The 21,087-nt window shown below is 42.5% G+C and overlaps 1 protein-coding gene across 12 annotated transcripts in view; it reads right to left on the bottom strand.

Moving 5' to 3' along the window:
• PTPN13 (protein tyrosine phosphatase non-receptor type 13) overlaps positions 1 to 21,087 on the bottom strand; it is a 186,549-nt gene that overhangs the window by 22,647 nt on the left and 142,815 nt on the right. For 8 of the 12 annotated variants that reach the window (XR_012158461.2, XM_073340606.2, XM_073340603.2 and 5 more), the window contains exons 21-35: positions 18,916 to 18,978; positions 17,359 to 17,466; positions 16,412 to 16,543; positions 15,281 to 15,741; positions 13,971 to 14,114; positions 10,384 to 10,477; positions 9,398 to 9,483; positions 8,561 to 8,726; positions 7,061 to 7,275; positions 6,873 to 6,971; positions 5,033 to 5,397; positions 4,480 to 4,666; positions 1,885 to 2,043; positions 603 to 774; positions 272 to 482 (exon numbers count right to left, since the gene is read on the bottom strand). Coding sequence is in view for 11 of the 12 variants with exons in the window: in XM_073340606.2 (XP_073196707.2) it covers positions 272 to 482; positions 603 to 774; positions 1,885 to 2,043; positions 4,480 to 4,666; positions 5,033 to 5,397; positions 6,873 to 6,971; positions 7,061 to 7,275; positions 8,561 to 8,726; positions 9,398 to 9,483; positions 10,384 to 10,477; positions 13,971 to 14,114; positions 15,281 to 15,741; positions 16,412 to 16,543; positions 17,359 to 17,466; positions 18,916 to 18,978 (2,662 nt within the window). In the remaining variant the exon portion in view is untranslated. The remainder of the gene's footprint in view (positions 1 to 271; positions 483 to 602; positions 775 to 1,884; positions 2,044 to 4,479; positions 4,667 to 5,032; positions 5,398 to 6,872; positions 6,972 to 7,060; positions 7,276 to 8,560; positions 8,727 to 9,397; positions 9,484 to 10,383; positions 10,478 to 13,970; positions 14,115 to 15,280; positions 15,742 to 16,411; positions 16,544 to 17,358; positions 17,467 to 18,915; positions 18,979 to 21,087) is intronic. The other 4 variants (XM_073340601.2, XM_073340608.2, XM_073340605.2 and 1 more) reach the window with 3 other exon arrangements.

Below are 21,087 nucleotides of genomic sequence, written 5' to 3'. Positions count from 1 at the left end.
AGTCTGAGAATGCCTCTTATGGTGCAGTCTGCAGCTGGACAATTTTAGCCTCACTATGAGCCCAATCTGATGAGATACCGAGCACGCTCAACTCCATTAAGTCAACAGAATTGAGAGGACAGAGCACCCTAAAGGATCAGGCCTTTAAAAAAATAGCTGCCATTATCACTCCAATTGGTTAGCTATTGTGCCAGGAAAATGCAGTTAAGTGGACATGGCTACAACTATGTCAGTTAAAAATCACATGCAGGAATTAGCTTCCACAGGATACCTTGTCGCTTTCAGCACCACTTTAGGAAGTGACATTTCCAGGGCTCTTTTGGCTTCTTTCAGAGTCATTCCCTGTGTGCTGACTCCATTAATATAATGGATGACATCCAACGTACGGAGACTTTCCTCGCTAGCAGCAACTGACCTTGGCTTTATAGCACTAATATACACCACCTGATAAAGGCTGTCATGACCTCCTGATATAGACAGACCTGTGCAGAAGAAAAAAAATCCTCAATCTTTTCTTTTACTAGTCAAGTGTGATTTTTACAATGGGACATTGAAGAAAGGCATTGCACACAAGGGCAAGCAGCCATACAATTTTATATTACCCAGCTCTTCTTTATGGCATGATAATGTAATATCAGGCAGCAAATGAGGCAACACTGGAATCTTTGGTAACTCCAGAACACGTCCAACCACCAATCTGACAGTCTTTGGCGCAGCTCGAAGAAAACTGACTGCATCTGTGTGACCCATGTTAGTGACATCCATGTCATTAACCTGAAAAGAGAACAGCAACAGAAAAATCCTCATTATGGTTACAATTAAGACAGCCAATGATACTAAGAAAATTCAGCTGAAGTCCCTGTTATTTGTATTTCATATTAAATGACAAAATATAAATGTTATCAATGACAGCAACTGCAATCTATGAGGTTATCCATTTCCACGAACAAACACATTTAATGGAAAATGGTAGAAGAAACAAATCCTGAACTAGCAATGTCAAAATAGTAAATACATTACAAAAAAGGTTTAATATATACCAGTTTCCATAAAATGGAAGAATAAGCTTTTAGCAAGCCACGGCCTGAAAGCCAGACTCAGTCCCTAATCCACACTGGTTTATGATTTTATTCCTTACCTAAGGTTAAACGTTATTCCACAGGATTTAATTCCCCGATCTAGCAAAGACTGGCACGCATGCTAAACTCTATGTACTGTACTATGAGTGGTCTCATTGATTTTAGTGGAATTACGAATTGCACGTGGAAGTCTTTGTAGGATGGGGGCCTAAGAACGTAATTAAGCACATTCTTGTTCCACGACACCTTATAATGTTAGCATTTGCTTCAGTGTATTAATAGACTTTTTTATGTTCTGTTTACTGGAAGGAGTGTCACACAAGAAAATTTATCCAAGCTTACCTGAACAGTTCTTCTCTGAGACTAGATGATCATGATGGTCCCTTCTGACCTTAAAGTCCATGAGTATTTTGAAAGGAACCCCTAACTGTAACCTAAAAGATCGTATATACTGAGCCCAACCCTATCTATTATTTTACTGTCTGGAAGAATTACACAGATGTTAACAGCAAAATACATTTAAGTGGATACAGATGTTAAGAGCAAAAGGTTTAGTGAACATTTGTCAGTCATGTTCCATGTGTTTTATTTTATACTTATATTTAAGTTGGTTCAACAACTGTTATATTATGAATTTCAATACATGCATTTAGTTGTCAGCTTCTCATCCACACATTTGACTCCGCACACTACAGGATCCAGAATTCTTATTTTTCTGGTCCAAGGTTAGTTTGTTTCCTCTCTATTATCACACAGATCCCTTAATCTTGAGTTGGGTTTCACTATGAAATTCTACTCATCTCACCTTGATAAGCCGGTCTCCTGGTCGTAGCCTCCCATCACTTTTGGCAGGATCCTGAACAACGTCATGAATGTAACAACCAATGTTATCATTGCCTTTGGTCACTGTAAAGCCCAGGCTTCCTTTTTCTGATTTAGTCATGGTAACATGGAGTTCCACTTCCTATGGGAAAAACAGTGTTTTAAATAAACAGTGGTCTAGAATGTGGATAAATAGTGTATCCTCTATGAAACGTAGGGTCATCTGAATGAGCTGCTTTGATTAAGATTATTTAAGACAACACACTTCATTAACCAATTTACTTAAATCAAATATAGGTTCTAATCCTGCAAACACATCTGTACTGAGGCTTATGTATTGAAATCAATGGGACTACTTATGCGCATAAAGTTAAGCATGGGCATAACGTCTTTTTTGCAGGATCAGGGCCATACTGAGTACATCAGGGATTGACAATCATTTTTGCGGGGGGGGGGGGGGGACCTCCACGCATTTTGGTAAGTCGTCACGGGCCACACATTTCTACTGTATTAATGGAGTGGGTATGGGATCTGGGAGGGAGTTTGGGTGCAGGGGATTGGGGTGCAGGAGGGGGTGTGAGGTGCAGACTCTGGCCAGGAGGCACTTACCACAAGTGGCTCCTGGCCAACGGCGCAGCAGGGCTCAAGCATGCTGCCTGCATGCCATGGCCCCACGCCGCTCCCAGAAGCGGCTGCGGCTGGCTGCTGCTGGCACATCTCTGTGTGCCCCTTGGGGAGGAGGGAGGCAGTTGGTCTCCATACACTGCCCACACCCACAAGCACCACCCCCACAGCTCACATTGACTGGTTTCTGGGGGCGCGCAGAAACATGGTAGCAGCAGCCAGCCGCTTCTGGGAGTGGCGTGGGGCCATGGCAGGCATGCAGCCTGCCTGAGCGTCCCACTGCGCCACGGGACTTTTAGCAACCCGGAGATCGCAAGGGGGCAGCCAAAGAGCCTGGTGGGCCGGACAGAAATGTTAGATGGGCTGTATTTTGCCCACCGCTGGAGTACATCAACTAGAATAAAACTGGGCACGAGAGGTGAAGATGCTCTCCTACAAAAGGATAAAATGTCAGGTTTCCGTTACTAAACTGGAGTACTGTATTGTACATCTTGCTATTACACACATGCATGCCTTTTATATTATACATTTGTAATTTACATGCATTTTATGTTCTCTGTTTAGGATTGTGCTTTACTTGCACAGAAATTAACAGAACAAGAAGAAGAAGAAAGGATCAAAAGAAGAGATTAACAGTGTGATGATGAATTTAGCATTGATTTTTAACCCTAGAGAATTGCACTGATAGGCTTGTCTAAATGGTGCAGCAATACGTGGAAAAGGAGTGTGATTTCTAAGGTGCACCAATGTTTTGTGCACCAACTGGCCCACGTAGACTCTGCTAGCACACAGTAAAAGTTCCCTACTGTCTGTTAACATAGTACTGTTTATGTGAATATGCACGAGGGAACTTCTGATGTGTGCTAGAGGGGTCCCAGCATGCTTTAGAAATCACTCTCCCCCCGCCCCCGGTAACATGCTTGTGTAGGATATCCCTTTGTAATGGACAGTGCTCTGGGTTGCAGAGAGAAAGACCTGTCTCTATTTTCAGCACTGTTTTTCACTCTGTGAATTGACAGGGAGCGAGAGATGGAGGTCTTTGTGCTGCACAATAGCGTACTCTGGGATATGAGGCAGCGATGTCAGAAGGTTCTCAGAAAAGTTTGATGCATTGCCTCTGTGGCCAAAAGATGTGTATCTGGGGGACAGACAGATGTAAAAGCAGAGGAAATGAATGGGATTACAAGGGCTCCAACCAGTCCGAGGGTAACAATGGGGAAAAATATATTGACAAGTAAGAAACTTAGCTTCAGAACATCATCACTACATAAAAAGAAAAGGAGTACTTGTGGCACCTTAGAAACTAACAAATTTATTTGAGCATAAGCTTTCGTGAGCTACAGCTCACTTCATCGGATGCAATTTGTTAGTCTCTAAGGTGCCACAAGTATTCCTTTTCTTTTTGCGAATACAGACTAACACGGCTGCTACTCTGAAACCCGTCCCTACATAGTTACACACAGTGCCAAATCTTCAAAATATGGATTCAAACTGTACCTAAGAAATGTGTGCGCCCATCCATAATATCCACAGGGCAATGGAGCATTTAACTACCCAAATTGTATGTATGCACAGGCAGTTATACAATCTGCACAGTTTTAGAGTTTGATTTGAAAAAAAAAACACCCTGTTTTTTATTTAAAAGAGTAAGTAAAACATTTGAATCTCTCAAGTGCCTCATCTATAACACATCTAGGGACACTGTCTTAACAATAATGCCATTCCTATTGTCACAAATGGCCGGGCCACCTTCTATAAGTAGATTGTATAAGTGCCTTTTGCAAAACACATCCTCAGTTAACTATACATTTAAATTAGGGTAATTGTTCTAAGTAAATATAAATAGGATGCATTTTGTTACGGTCAAAACCATGGCTAAATAAAACCCCAAGAGGCACAATCTTTAACACATTTATGGCACAGAGAGAGAGAGAGAGAGAGAGAAAGTAATTACTGGTTCATATTCATCAGCATGTTTCTCAAATTGGTTGAGCAGTGATGTTATTTTCTCTCTTTGTGGAACTAGCTCAGAGGTGGTACTGATGTAGGCATCATCCATTAAACCAGGGGTAGCAATCTCGGTAATAGTTCTACAACTTGGTATTGGTGGCAAGTCCAGTGGTAGAGGAGACGGAGGATTACTATGAGAAGACAGGGAAACAAGAGTTTGAATGGTTTATAATATTTGAGGCAGACTGTGTTGCTTACATGATTAGAGCTCTGCAAAGACACCATGCTTCACTTCACAGGTATTCATGTGTAAACTCTGATATTTCTGCAAACATTTACAAACTTGATACAGGGGTCAAATTATACCATCCCTCACTGCCAAATCAACACAAGTCTTTGTCCCGATAAAATCTAGTCGTTTTCACACCAAAGTCTTGAATTTTTATTAGTAAGCCATATCATCCATTTTTGCAGACAAATTCCACCCTTTTGACTGTTCCAGGCTTGCAAAATCTGAGTATTTATTTTTGCAAAATAAGTAATATTTACAATCATACCTGTCCTCAAACTCTGGCTTGCTGGGAGTCTCATGAGCAGAGTAGTAGATGGTACGAATTGCTTCTTCGTGGCTACAAGGATTTTCATACTGAGTGTGTGCTGGAGCCATCATTTTGTCTAGAGTTTGGTACAGCGCAGAATTCCATCCAGGGCTTGCTATCTGTGTTGGGGTCACCACTACCTCTTCTTCACCACTCCCACTGCTGTCACTGTAGCTGTCTCTCCTAGAAGGGGATTTTAGTCGCTTCTTGCTCTTATCGGTCACTTCATTTTCATCTGAGCTGTCACCTTGATCTCCCTTTGACGCACCAGAAGTTTCTGTGCTAATGTCTGGAAATATTTGTTGTGGGGAATGTATGGGAGTCTGCAACAAATGTAGAAAGAATGAGGAGTACTTGTGGCACCTTAGACACTAAAAAATATATTTGAGCATAAGCTTTCGTGGGCTAAAGCCCACTTCATCAGATGCATGAAGTGGACATCTGTTAATCAACAAATGTGATGTTTAAGAAATCAGACTCTGGCTATAATGGTCATTTATTCATTTTAGGTTTGGCAGAAATGTGTAAAGAATGCAGAAATAATCAAACACGTTTAATCAAAGGTTAATTGTATTTACTTCAGAAGTCAGCACAGTGGACCAAACTCAGCCCTGGTATAAACTCCACAGAGTTCAGAGTGAATTTAACTTATTTTCAGTAACACAACACGTATGTAATTTTCAAACCTGTGTATCTAGGCAATTTCAAAAGCACTAATTAAAATGGGAGTTGCGGGTGCTCAGCTCTCTAAGAAACTGAAACTGCCGGGAGGCACTGAGAGGCAGATCCTCAGCTAGAATAGATGGTCAATGACAATTTACACCAGCTGAGGATCTGTCCCCAAAAGTTTAAACATTTGGCTCCAGTACCATTTCCCAAAAAACTGTGTAATCACACTCCCATAAACATGATGTACCAATCAATGATGAGTATGGAAGCTTTGACAGTTCCATTTATTCATCCCATGGGAAACCTGTAAGTTCACGTACTCACCCACCCCGAACACCATCAACCGCTTTTCTTTACTTTAATTTTCTCCTTTGTTCCTCTTGCCCTTTGTTCAGATTTGTATTGAGATGTCCACACACAGGATACAAATCTGTTTCTATTGTCATGTAAGAACAGTTTTTATCTGGTAAACAACAATAAAGTGACTTGATTTGAAGACTTCTTCCCAATAATTTTTTAAATTGTTCTTTATTACTGAAAGCTACTCTACTAATGTGGACTCCTCCATCATGGAGTTCCGATTTTTTTCTGCTGCAGTATATACAGTCTAGTTTCCATCGACACTAAAATATTCTAAAATGGCATTGTGCTCTTTGGACTGATTTGATAGAGCCCTTTTACAAATCCTCTTTGGGATCATGTATTTTAACTCAGAAAACAGGGCTGAGTTTTTTCCAGCTTGATGTACAGCAAAACTAAACTATAAATACTTGTTGTTATTAAATGGCAGTTTCATGACTAATTCACCACACATCTCACCGAAAATGTAACCCTCGGTGAAGCCAACTTAAAACTAACAATCAACATTTCCAAGGAAAGTGTAGTTATAGTATTTTAAGCCATTTAGGAGCCTTTTTAATAAAAAAATGTACTATTGTAAATGTACAAGAGCCTTGTATTTTTTCTTATTTTTATGAAACAGGCTGTGTTTCTATCTTGTGGCTTAACACAGCAAACACATTGGTATGATCCTGTATTCCCCTGCCACCTCTCTTCATTTTTCATTTACACGTGCAACCAATGTATTCTGAATAAGCAAAACTTAATGATCATATGCCATAGGCCTTACCAACAGAGAAGGATCAATTTCTGGTAGTATACCAGGTGGTGGCCTGCAAAGGAGGAGAGAGACTTCTGGGGATGTTCCTCTGAGTGCTGAGATGACCTCCTATAGGTACAGTTGATTTTGTATTAGACACAGGTCCCACTTGCAAGATATCTACTACTGACAAGTAAGGCTATAGAGAGAACTCTAACCTGCTGGGATAGTCCTTTCAACGAAGCCCCGTTCACTTTCAGGATGACATCCCCCACTTCAATCTGCCCACTTTCAGCTGCAGGCTGCCCAGGGAAGAGCTTTTTAACCCTCACTATGCTTGAGCCCAATTGCTCCAGAGTAAGGTTGTCTTCACGACAAAAACTGAACCCCAGGCCCGAGCTGTTCTTCAGCAACTTTACCTCAAATGTGTTGTCTGGAAAATAAACAGAAATAATAGACTACTCTCTTTTCCTACAGTACCCTCTCCATGAAGGCTGCTTATTCAGCAATAACAATCAGACTGCATCCCACCAACGATCACACTAATAGTTTGGGGTAGGGGGTTACCATGTGTAAAAGTTTTGTAAGGAATCCCTGTGTATGATCGGTTTAGACAAAACATGCCATAATTATTCATGGTTTCTTTCCCTGCTGTTCTTCTCTTGGAAATGTCCACACTGCTGTATGTTATCCCCAAAACAGTAGTACCCGGGAGAAGCTCAGAGAACATTCAGGAAGGATGTAAGGGCATTATGCTGTAGAAATAATTGAGAAGTATAGAGGAGGAGGAACATTCTGGAGGTTGGCCATAATTAAGACTACGATTTAATGACAGATATTTTTAGTAAAAGTCATGGACAGGTCACAGGCAAGAAACAAAAAATCATGGGCCCGGTGACCTGTCCATGACTATACCATAAATACCCCTAATTAAATCTTGGGGTGGGGGTGCAGCGGCGGAGAGGGGAGCCCTGGGGGGGCCCGCGGCACCAGCTGCTGCGGGGGAGAGGAAGCCCCGGGGGCCTGCTGCCGTGGGGGAGCCCTGGGGTACCAGTGGCTGCTCAGGCCACTGGGGGCCAGCCACTGATCCGGCTGCTCTGGGACCGCTGCTGAGAGTCGCTGAGCTATGGTTGCTCCTGCTGCCCCCGGGACCGCTGCTCAGGCAGTCCCCAGGGCCAGCCGCATCAGCTGCTGCTTGGCGCCTCCAGAGCAGTGGCTGGGGCTGCTCCTGCAGCACTGGTATGACTGGCTGCAGGGCCGCCCAAGTGGCTGGCTGTGGAACCGCTCCAGCAGTGGCCGGCGTGGCTATCCCTAGGGCCGCCTGAGCAAGATTCAATCAGGGCCCAGGGCCCACTGGCTGCTTCCTAAGTCACAGAGGTCACAGGAAGTCATGGAATCTGTGTTAAACACGGAGCCCTAGCCATGATCTATTACAGGAAGTAATGCCCTTCGTTTCAAAGGGGACCACTATAAATAGGTTAAGGAATGGTAAGGGAAGAAACTATTTAAAAAGCTGCTAAAATAAATGACTGAGACACCATTACAGGAAATATTCAAAAAGCATTTAACAACATGAAAGAGAATCTGTGTTGTACACAATGCTTGGACGTGGTCACTGCCAGCCCTAACTTCTGTGATTCTTTTCACTGAAGGGTCATCTGGCTGTGAGAAAATGGAAGGTTTTGGGGACGCTCTAAAGCTCAGATAGTTGACCTGACCTTCAGTGACAAAGCTGTAGTCTTTGGTATTTGTCATTTTTCTCTCTGGTTTGTTCTGGGGCTCACTTTGTCCTGCCTCATTTGGAGGCGTGCACTGTGGTGTAATGGGAGCATGAACTTTGTTGGCCACTGGAAGCTGCCCCTTCTCCAGCAACAGATGCACTACCTACACAAATACAACATATTCAAATTAGTTAGCACAAGCCACAAAAATACCACATTTTGCTGTACAGGGTCTAGTCTAACCTGTTCTGGGTAACTAAATTACACAGCCATAAATTCTACAGATTCATAAAAAAATCCCCCATAAATCACTGTAAGTAGCTCATTAGTTTGTTAGGAACTGCAAATGGCAACAACATCGACAATAATAGAGAAACAGAGCCACAAGATATCAACCAGACAGCATTTAAAGTAAATTCAGATCCCCCTGCCCCAATATTATGAGGCGTGAGGGACAATTAAAAAATGCCACTGACTACATTCTTCATACATGGGTCCTGCATCAAGGGAATCTGGAGGAAAAGACAGTTTACAATATGTACTGGTGGCATTTTACTATTCCAGAGATTTAATATTTGTACATGCACTTCCATGCATGATTAGCTAAGGGCCAAATTCTGATATTTGAAGCAGCTGCCTTATGCCATGAATAGTGACATTCACTGAAATGGCACCACATTGGAGCGCGGTGCTACTCAACATGATTAAGTGTATCAGGAAGTGGTCCTAAGCAAGAAAGTGCACAGTGGAGAGCTCCCGTTGTCAGTTTTGTCTACTGTATTTTTACTCATGATAAGTTTATTTACCTAAGACAGGAGAAGAATATTATATTACCTGGCCAGTGTTTCTCAGTGTTTCCACAGCTTGTTTATGGGTAGCACCTTCCAAACTAATCCCATTGACAGAGAGCACACGATCACCTAGGAACAAACAATGCATGATTTAGAAGAAGGAAGAATGTAATAAAAAATTAATTCATATAGAACACGCTTATAATCCATGCAACAGTGATCTGTTCATTTTTCAATGAACAAGGGCAGTGACTCGGGCAATTCCCCATGCACTGAGAGTAGAATAGGGCTTTTTGTATCAGAAGTGTTCTGTAACTGAATTCCAACCCCAAAATCTAGGACCATTTTAATGCTCAAAGCAATGCTTCACTGAGAAATCTGGGGAGAAATACAATAACCCCTCATCTAACTGTGGGACTCCACTTCACAAAGAAGACTAACTTAAAAACAAAGACTGTCAGAGCTATTACAAGGATTTTCTGTACTGAGATACTTAGCATGTCAAGCGAGGAGGTCACTAATTGCACAAAGCCTCTTTCTCCTCTCTCTGGGCATAACCAGAGCAATTTGCTCCATTAAAGTGGAACGCATTAGAACAAAACACTGACTAAAAAATATTTTGTCATTTTTTTTCTCCAGTACGGCTTCCATAGTTTCTTCAGATACTGCAATAGTCCCACACTTTGTCTTCCTTTCTTATCTCCTCATTGCACAGCTCTGTCAAATTTATAAACTTAGCACTTATTAATCCTTTAAATGGTCAGAGTGCTTTACAAATTAACCCTTACACCATCCATGTGAGGGAGAGACTCAGGTGACGCGCTACAGAAAAACCTCAGAGAGGTAGGTAGTTTCCCATTGACAATATAGACCCATAAAGAAATTACAAGTAACCAAAGCCAGGCAGTCGGTAGACCTCTGGAGTTCTTAGGTCCTAGACCATGATGTCTCTCCAAAGCCTACATAAAGTCATCTGGATTTCATTCTACTGCTATTTAAGAAAACTTGTGGAAAGAGCAAAGTATATACCTTTCTGAAGTCTACCATCAGCCTCAGCTGCTCCCTTAGGAATAACGGCCTTCACATAAATGCCACCATGTCTTACACTGGTGTTTATGCCACCCTAAATGGAGAATAAATAGGTAAAATGCAAACCTTTAAAACCTTAAACAGAAGATCTTAGATCAAGAAAGGTAAACAATCCTTAAGAAACTCAGGAAGCACTCAAGCCATCAGCATGTAAAATCAGCAGCCAACTTATTGTAAATAAAATATTTTGAGATCCATGCAAATCATAACCAGTTGGGGTGGATGTGTGTGTGTGGGTGGTGGGGTGTGAGTGGGGTGGGGGTTAAAACTATGAGGCTCAAATGCAAACCTTTCCAGTAAAACAAGCGTCCTTCAAGCAGAACTATGAAAGCACTAGAATCTGCATATATGAGTGTGGAAAAGCTAAGTGTTGTTTGTGCACAACATGCATCAGCTGCCAAAATAAAAGATGCATACATGCAATATCCTAGTTTTGTCCACCCTCATTAAAGTAATGTGAAACTAAACGGTATTCTTCTCTCTCAGGTTACAGAAAGCTGTCTTGAAAGCAAAATATATTGAGGTAGGAGGTGCCATAAAGATTTGGGTTGAAGGTCTGCTTAGGTTTCAGACACTCAGCCTACTTGTTTAATGCATATAGCCATCACCACACAGTTCAGTGTTATTTCAGGGATTCCCCCAAACTTTTAAAGGAGGAGGAGGAGGAGCTAGCCCACAAATGATCTCCATGTGTTCCCCAAAGATCCAATTGTTTTAATATTACTTCCGAGTAAGCTAAAGGTTGACAGTAGATTTTAGAACAGTGCAAGGATACAGGTGGAGGCAGAAAATGATAAAGTGAGATATGGCAACCACTTGTTAGTCCTTGCACTGGTGACCGTTGGCAGCATCGACAAAGTCACTGGAATAGCAGGATTGCTGCATGTCAACAGCTAAGTCGTCATTATACTACTGCATAATTTCACCTTCATTCATCTGTCATAGTGAATCTGGCTCCAAATCAATAAGTGATAATTACTACAATTTCTTTAGATTTAGAGCATGTTTTCATTTACAATTCATAGGCAAAGTTTACAATATGTAACTGAGCCATAATCCAGACTATGGACCAAAGAATCTGTAGTAAAGATTCCCCCCCACCCTCAACTCAACCTTACAGTCCTTTATCTAATTCTCCTGCCAGGGGCCGCTTGTAGTTAGAAACCACTAGGTATTGCCTTCAACTGTTTAAGATATTTAAGAAGAGTGCACTACCTATAGCTAAGGCTACATTTTAGTCACGGGTATTTTTAGTAAAAGTCATGGACAGATCGCAGGCAGTAAACAAAAATTCACGGCTGTCACCTGTCCTTGACTTGTACTATATATCCCTGACTAAAACTTGGGTGCTCGGGGGGGGGGGGGGGGAGGAGCAGCCCAGGGGTGCCGCAGGTGCTCTGGGGGGGCAGCCCGGGGGGTGGCTTGGGACCCCCACTCGTGCTGGGGGGGCAAAGGGGGCTGGAAGGCTCCCTACCAGCTCCTGGAAGTGGCAGACATACCCCTGCAGCCCCTAGGCGGAGGTGTGACCAGGGGGCTCCGCACTCTGTCCCCTGCCCTGAGGGCCTGCTCTGCAGCTCCCACTGGCTGGGAACCATGGCCAATGGGAGCTGTGGGGGAGGCCCCTGTGGGCGGAGGCAGCACGCGAAGCCATCTGGCCGTGCCTCTGCCTAGAAACCAGACACGCCGGACATTCCCAGGGAGCCCCCCAGAGGTAAGTGCCGCCCAAAGCCTTCGCCCCCTCCTGCACACCAACCCACTGCCTCAACCCTGAGAGCCCTCCCACACCCCAATTCCTGCTGCTGATGGGAGGAAGGGGTGCGGTGGCCCGAGACTGCCCCAGCAGCTGCTGGTGCGGCTGGCCCAGGGGCTGCTTGAGCTGCTCAGGTGGCCCTGCACTGGCTATGACTTCCGTGACCTATAGCTACTGTTTGTGGGTATGGCACACCCACTATCACAATTTCTGATCTGAAAACATTAGAAATTGCTCCAGTGATGGCTAAAAAGTGCATAAAAGATTGCATTAGGGATGTAAAAAGGAAACAGCTTTATTCTGCTGTCCTCATCTTCAAAGTAACATGCATTAAAATCTGCTAGACTTGAAAGAAGGTGTCCGGATCTATGATCTATTTAGAAAATGCCTACATCTGTAATACAGTAAATAGCCACTGAAACTGCCTCTCTTTTGAACTCTATTTAATATCTGCTCACTACTACCAGCGTGCTACTGTTGACATTCAAATTGTTTTCAGAATTGGGAGGTGAATCAGTTAGACTAATCCTTGAAAGTTAAATTGTCTAAGAACCAAAAGGTGTTTTTGACACCTACAGAAACACAAATGGAATGTTGGTGATATAATGATATATTATTCACCATGCCTTTAAAGCAACATTGTCAAGTAGGTTAGGCCTAAAATTTGAGCCAGTTTACAAAACATTATAATCGGGTGTGAAGCTTTTAAATTAAAAATAGATATATATCTCCATAACATAAGAACGGCCACACTGGGTTAGACCAAAGGTCCATCTAGCCCAGTATCCTGTCTTCCAACAGTGGCCAGTGCCAGGTACCCCAAAGGGAATGAACAGATCAAGTGATCCATCCCCTGTCATTCCCAGCTTCCGGCAAATCTCCTTATCGACTTGCTAGAAGGATGACAAAAAATAACAACCAGCCACTCCTTACCCAGACAAAAATGTTTTGTGCTCTTCTGCTTCTCAGCCAGCAGAGGGAGAACATAGAACAAGTGACAAAGCCTCTTTAGAGAGACTGATGCTGCTGGTGAACAAGTCAGTAAAACAAAAATAATGCTGGACCAAATCTGGCCCAATTTAACTCCATTGGCTTCAATGGTGTTATGCTAGGGATGAATTTGGCCCCTTACTGTCAACCTATTAACAAAAGCTACTTGACTTCACCTTCAAGGCCCTTCACCGTCCATCATCTCTCATTCAGTATTGGAAGGTTGACTCCTGACTCCAATCAACCCATTATGCCAGTCTCCACCGCCCGCTCGTTAAATTCTCAAATGAGCACTTTTGTGCCTCCTTTGTGCCTGTGTATCTTCCTTACAACTCTCCTTTACTGTAATGCCTACCTGACAACGGCTCGGCTGCTAGTGCACTAAGACCACTGTCTATCATACAGATCTATACTGTCTCATTTTTTCCCACTGTACTCCCGCATCTGTCAGTATACGTCTGGTGTCTTGTGTCTTACACTTGGATTGTAAGCTTTTTGGAGTCTTTTGATTCTGTGTTTGTATAGCACATAGCATAATGAGGTCCTGATCCATGACTAGGGCTGCTAGGCAGTATGGCAGTGCAAGTAATTTAAAATAAATAAATAAATAAATAGGGAGATGACAAGAAAAGAGATATGGAAATAATTAATATTTTCCAGCTTCAGGGAGATGGAAGTATCTGTAAGCAGGTACTGGACAGTGTCCTTTTAAAATACCTTGCTTCCCTGTAAATTAGCAATTGAACAGGTTGCTGGGAGTGGAGAAGAAGAGAAAACATCTAAAAACCTTGTCAAACAGTACCGTGACACTTATTCCCAAGCCGCTATCTTTTTTGGCTAGTTCGACCTCAAAGATATCTCCAGGTTTAAGAGGTGCTGCAGAAAGCTTTTTAGAATTCATTTTGTTTGCTGTATTCACTGAGGAAGACTCCTTTACAAAAAAACAAAAAAACAAAAACAGAAAAAAAAGACAAAAAGAAATAATGATTCCCTGTTAGAGCAGAAGTTAATTATTAGTTCCCACTGTGCGTTTACGGGTGAGACAGAGCAGAAAGGGGTTAATTGAGAGCACTGGTTAATAAAATAGGGTTCAGATTCTTTCCTACTGTAAATGCATTTATTGTACTTGAATGTTCTTAATCCCGGGATGAACTTGGTCCATATTGGTTAACTGTTTTTATAGACCAGTACACTTGTATGAGCTGGTCTTTAAAATGAAGGAATCATTGTACCAGGAACTCAGTGAGGCAGATCCTCTGATGGGGTAAACTGGTGTAGCTCCACTGACCTCAAAGGACATTTCCATCAACTGAGATCAGGGCCATTACCTTTAGGAGTGAATGTAGAATGTCCTCAGTCAGTTTACTTTTAGACAGGCAGAGCATCAGATCTCCTCTGCTCACTGGATGAATGGAGAACAAATACATTTTCCTTTTTTTCCCCTCAGACCCTACCCAGGACGACTCGTTTTGCTACGAGCTGACCCGTTCATCCCAGATAGTATCACTGCTTTTCCCTAATGCAGGTAAAACTCAATTTACCTGGTCTGTAAAGAAACTGATACCTGTGAATATGGTCATTTGCTACGATCACCTTGGCCAAATGATGCCTTTGGATGAGCATGCAGATTTTCTATTGCAATCAATGAGGCTCCTACATACACATCCAAGGGCAGAATTTGGCCCCTTTAAGGCTCAAAGAAGAGTTATGCTGGGGTTAAGCAAGAAGGCTCCCACTAGAGTAAATTGTATTCAGGCAGCTAAAGCCCTAATAACCTCTTTGAAATTTTGGGAGTACTTTTTTTTCCAGGTAATTTGAAAAAACCTCGAATGGGTTAGAAAGATACATTTTAAATCGTGGTCTGTTTATTCAGTTCCCTTATTTGCCATACATTTGAAGCACCAAAAGGAGTTAGCATTAGAAAATCTGTACTTCAACTTCAGTACCAAATGCGTTAGCAGTTAGCAGTGGAAGCTGCAGATTGTCCCTCCCTCCATCTGCTCCCTTCCCCTCAAGCACTACATTAACAATCTACAGCAGACTAGTCAGCCACGTATATGAAATTGTTTGAAAGCGTTCAACAGAAGTGGACTGTGCCTTTTTAGCTGCCTGTTGCTCCTGACTGCTAGAGTAAGTTGCTTCATCCATGTCAGAATCCCCTCGGTCAGAATAATCCACGGTTTCCACTACCCCAGGCCTTTTCGCTTTTGCCTGGATGCCGTCCGCAGAGTTCCTTTTTTTCTCATTAGTTTTGGAAAGGGCAGACTGAGAATCACTGCAGTGCTGCAAACCCTGCTGGGCTCTGTCACCAGTGTGGTTGCCAAAGAAGCCATTTGTTTGGCTCTGAGACAGGCTGGCACTTTCAGTCCTGGAATCTTGGGAGCTCAGGCTTCTGTCCCGTTTGCCCACAGACAATCCAGATGAACTCCCCGAGATGGGCCTCTGGTGACCTTGGGATCTGCTGTGTTCCTCTGAAGATGATTCTGCCTCATTGTCCTGCATTGACGAAGGCCTCCTTAAATAACCCTTTGTTCCATTGGCAAGATTTATAGATGACACTGAAAGATCAAAATCCAACAATTAACAAGTTACATTTACTCTGCTACAAATACAGAAATCATGATTACTCAGGTTAACACAAATGACAATCTCCAATCTTATCAACGAAGCAAGGACATACACTAGTTGCACACAAAATTTACAGTGATACATTTCTTATATAATCCAGTATTGGAGCATGGACTCAAACTTAGAGATTTATAGTAACAATTTAAACCTTCAGACTATTTCTACACTATTCCGCAGCGTGGACTACAGGGGGTGTGAACTGAAGAGTGTACCAAAATGTTGCACTCTAACTGCCGCGTGTGGATGCTGCTGTTGTGAACTAAAAGGTACCCAGTTCATGTTAACATAGTCCTCTATTAAACAGGACTATGTTAACGTGAGCTAGTTACCTTTTAGTTCATGACAGCAGCATCTACACGGTGCAATTAGATCGCAATATTCTGGTGAGCTCTGCAATTCACACCCCTCGTAGTCCACACTGCGGTGCAGTATAGACAAGCCCTTAGAAAAGCTAAATCAGGCATTTGGTTCTTCAGAAGGTCATTAAAAGTCCATCATGAGAGGTCTTAGGGTGTGTGGGTGGAAATCAATCTCTCCTATAATGAAAGGTAAAGGAAAAAACAAAATTTGTAATATAAATTTAAGGATATTTTAAAATACCATTGGAAAGTTTGTCCTTGGGCTGAGAGATGACAAGTGTCACATCTTCAGGAGCAGTCTCCAGAATTTCTAATGCTGCATGATGGCTGACACCCTCTAAGCTCACGCTGTTCACTGATATTAGACGGTCTCCTGCACAAAAAGATTTGTTCAGATACAAACAATCCAGAATTTATGTTTCCAGACTTTAATGAGGTAGCAAGGTTATATCTGTGTGCAAAGGTCTATGCTCATTTTCATCCTCAATAGTTGACACTGAACATCAAAATATTTGGCCAATAAAATTAAAGGAACACTGTCAAATTGAAGCCTAGACAAGTTTTTAAAATGAGTTTAAAGTAACTTCAGCTCCTAAACACCTGTCTTTGTCTCCCTGACAATTTTGGTGGGATTACAACTACACTGTTCTCTAATTTATAAACATTTCTACATTCCTTATTGCTGTGTGAAACACAAACAAATAAAAAGGGAAACTGAGTATTGTGAAACAGTGAAATTGATTATCCATAGTGCTGTCAAATGCGCAAAGTAAATACGGTGAAAAAGTTGAGATTAGGTAAACACAATTTTAGGAGTGACTTGTGACAACAATAAATTAAATTTTTTCAGATAGAAGTGTGGTTTTGTGCTGTTTAAAACTGAAATAAAGTAGCCATCAAATAGTGAAGTCAAACATCATAATTTCTTTACATGAATTATAATAATTTTCAGACTACTTAGGACTTCTACAGAACATTTCATTTCATAGTGCGTAATGATAATCAATCATTAATACTTCTGAAGTAATTATCAACATGTACGCTCCATGGAGAAATAGAGACAGACATTTAAGGGGCAACCTCCCACAACCAGAGATGGAGTCAGTTAGAGACAGGACTAGAACGAAGGAGTTTCTGGCCCCCCAGTCCTTTGTCTGGAGCACATCTTTCTCTAATCATATAATCTACCTGGTTTTAAGGACCCATCCAAGTCAGCTGGCCCTCCAGGAATTACTGAATGAATAAAAATTCCCAGATCAAGTTTTCCAGTCTTCTCCCCACCAACGATCTGAAATCCTATTTAAAAACAAACACACGCACACAATGATGTCAACCATTCATTCATTCTTTACAAGTTTATATTTTGCCATTTGATACAAAAGATTTATTACTCTAGCAGTTTTTAAGATCACACATATGTAAAAGTGACCTGCAAAAGGAAAAGACTGCTGTCTTCTCCATTTTTTTTTTCATTTCTATGTTGCATGAAGAAGGCTTAAAAGGTTTATTTCAATAATATTTTCTTTTCTGCTTGATTTTTACCTAAGAAATTCAGACCTTGCCTAACTGGCTTTCCTGAAAGTCTCTAGGGATGACTGGAAAACCTGGAGGACTGTACATCAGAGATATGAAAGAAGTCTAAATTAATTCATTGAGCACGTTTGAGATATTTGTTATCGATTTAGAAGGTTTGGGCCTGCTTGTTTTGTTAATGTTCAGACATTTGAGTTCAATGAACAAGACTTAGAGTAAATCTCTCTTGATTAAAGATGTAACACTCTGGCCTGCTAGTTAAGGCTGACAACCCTCATCTGAGACCTGCAACGTGTCTCTCCAGGTAAACCTGGGAAGACCACACTTGATTTTCTTCTTCTTTATTTTCAAGTCCCCCCCAGCTGCCTCACACACACACTTCTCCCACGTCTTAAGGTTATCTTTAAGAGATTTGTTGCAATCTACGAGTTTAAGGCTCAAATATAAATAATGTTTCTTCTTGGTATTTTCCCCATTTGGAATTACACAGTGGTGATACACTGAATCTACAGAGCAACTGTCAAAAGGCCACCTCAGAGGACATCACAAAGGTGGGCCAGATATAAAATTACTCTCATTTTTCATATGGGGACAATTTGCCCAGGATCACAAGGCAATCAGTAGCAGAGCAGGGACTATAATCCACTTCTTTTGTGTCTTGTTCCTCTGCTTTAAACCATGAATTAATGTTCCCTCTCTGATGAAATTGTGTGTTATATAGCAGAGGAAAGCAGTAAAAGTAGTTCATAATGGTTTTGTCATGTTTTTTTTTTAAATCTCACAGCTGTCCATGTTACCTGGACACAGACACAAACCTGACAGCCCCCTTTTAGAGCAATTTAAACGAGAACAATTTGGAATGGCACTGAGATTTCTTTCAGCAGGTTACTGGCTTACAAAACTAATGATGAAATTTTACTGATACGGAGCTTTTCAAAGGGATGTACAGATCATTATCTGCATTTGACAGACAAGGAAACTCAGACAGACTTGGCAAGGATCATTCATCAGAGCCAGGAATAGACTCTGTGTCCCCAAATTCCGAGTCTGAGATCTTTCCACTGACCTATGCTGCCTTCCCCCAACCACGTTTCCTCAGTGTGTGTGCATGTGCATATATATATATATATATATATATATATAAAGTAGAAATAGTCTATTTCACTTGTGTCCTCCATACAGTTACCGGATCACAAGGTTTTAGCAACTTACCTAAGCCATGTTTTTCATCTTTTTTCAGATTCACCAAGGTGATCTCCCTTTCTGGCAAGGACACTATAAACAAGGCAGAGCATTGAGTGTCTATTGAAAAGTCATCATGTGATAATAAAACATATTGACTGGACATCTGCAAAGTGATGTGCCTTTTATGTTCATTTTTATATCACTCTGTTTACAGGACTTGTAACTCCAAAGGGCACTATCGAGTTTGACAAGTCTAAACATGGACCTGCCTCAGCGCAAGGGGCTGGACTTGATGACTTCTCAAGGTCCCTTTCAGCCCTACATTTCTATGATTCTGTTACCTACTCCTCTGCCCATTTTACAGATGAATTAAAATACCATTCAATTCTCTCTTTTTTAAACCAAACAAAAGGACTCTTTTTCCTTCCTCCGTGTAAAAAGCAGTCTTTAGGATATACTGTTTGGGGCCACAATCTTGCAAGCTCTCTGATTTTGCAACATATTAGTCCCATTCAGCAAAGCACTAAAGCATGTGCTTAAGTGTTTCACTGAATAGGGAAAGACTTAAGCACATGCATAAAGTTAAGCCTAGGTTAAGCGCTTTACAGAATCAGAGCTATTGAATTCAATGCGGGACTATGTGGGACTGGTGTGCAGGAAGAGGCTCTAAGTTTCTTAACTCCAGCACATCTGCAAATTTCTTTCTTTGCATTTGCTGTAGTTTGATAAGTTAAGTTGCTTTAATCTTACAAGCTTTGAATGCCCTCAAATTTTATCCATGTCATTCTTAAAGGGACCCTATCAACTTGAAATAGGCCCCAACATTTAGATTCTGAAATATAGTGCTTTTGGGGGGAAAAACCCTGTTCCAATACAAAATGCTGTTTTCCAGATTTTTTTTTTTAAAATGAGTTCCTGTACTTGTGCACAGGGTCACCTAGAGAAGTGCTCCCTTGCCTGCTTACACAGCAGGCCGCAGGACAGGAGAAGAGCTGCTATAGCACAGTCTCCCTCAACGTGACAAAGAGCAGCTGCAGGCCACTATAAGCCTCCTTGGCAGAGAGTAACATGAGCCATTTCCCCTGGTCCTATCCCACTCCATGATTCACCATGAGACACAGATCAGGAGTGGGGGGAGCTCTTACACTGGGACATCTTCCAGGGAGACAACTCTACCTCCTCCTTGAAACAGGAAACCCAAGCTCCCTACCACGATAGGAGTGAGGAAAGAGGAACCGCCCCCAGATGAGAGTGGAAGGAGAGAAGAGCAAGCACGTGCCAGAAGTGACGCTTCCCCAAGACAGGAGGGATGTAGAAGGAACAGCCAGTGCCCTCAGTGTAAGTGGCTGCTGAGGGGTAATTGGCGCGTACCACACATCATGTTGGTGTTATGTTTAGTGCTGGCGGCTAAATATTTGGCGAGTGCTGTGTGTGTGGTGATGTGCAATATGTTGTGTTGCGTCATGGCTGTATTTTTGGGAGGGGGGAGACTGGTCAGGGATTGGCTGGAGAAGAAATCACACTAGTGTCTGGGGGTGTTGTTTGTAAGGTGGATGGTAAGGGATTGGCCGGATGGGACAGGGTAAGGTCAAAACACACAGTAGTATGGTGCAAATCAAACAAAACCAAGGAACAACTAAGTTACATTATACAACTGAAATGCATTTACTCATACTGGCATCACTAGTTCGGAGGCTGGGATTGGGAAGATGCTATCACCACAATCTGGCCCTACAGATTGCATAGGGGCTTTTAGAGCACAGTATCAGCTCTGCGAGGTCCAGGGGTGGCAGGTTTGTCGAAATTTTGGTGGTGCCCAGAACCTGCCCATCCAAACTCTGCCCACCCAAACTCCGCCCTGCACCTACCTACGGCTCTGGGAGGGAGTTTGGGTGGGGGGAGAAGGTCTGGGGTGCAGGCCCTGGGCTAGAACAGGGGATTGGGGTGCAGGCTCTGGGAGGGAGTTTGGGTGCAAAAGGGGTGAGAGGTTGGGCTCTGGGAGGAAGTTTGGGTGGGGGAGGGGGTCTGGGGTGCAGGCTCTGGGATGGAGTTTGGATGCTGGGTGCAGGCTCCAGGCTGGGGCAGGGAGTGGGGGTGCAGGAGGGAGTGAGGGGTGCAGGCTCCAGGCTGGGGCAGGTGTGCATGAGGGGGTAAGGGGTGCAGGCTCTGGGCTGGGCGTGGGGCTGGAGGAGGGGGTGA

This window comes from Lepidochelys kempii, chromosome 4 (assembly GCF_965140285.1).
Source record: "Lepidochelys kempii isolate rLepKem1 chromosome 4, rLepKem1.hap1, whole genome shotgun sequence".
NCBI classification, from domain to species: Eukaryota; Metazoa; Chordata; order Testudines; family Cheloniidae; genus Lepidochelys; species Lepidochelys kempii.
The sequence above is the reverse complement of the archived record's forward strand: the minus strand, read 5'-3'. Positions and strand labels throughout refer to the sequence as shown.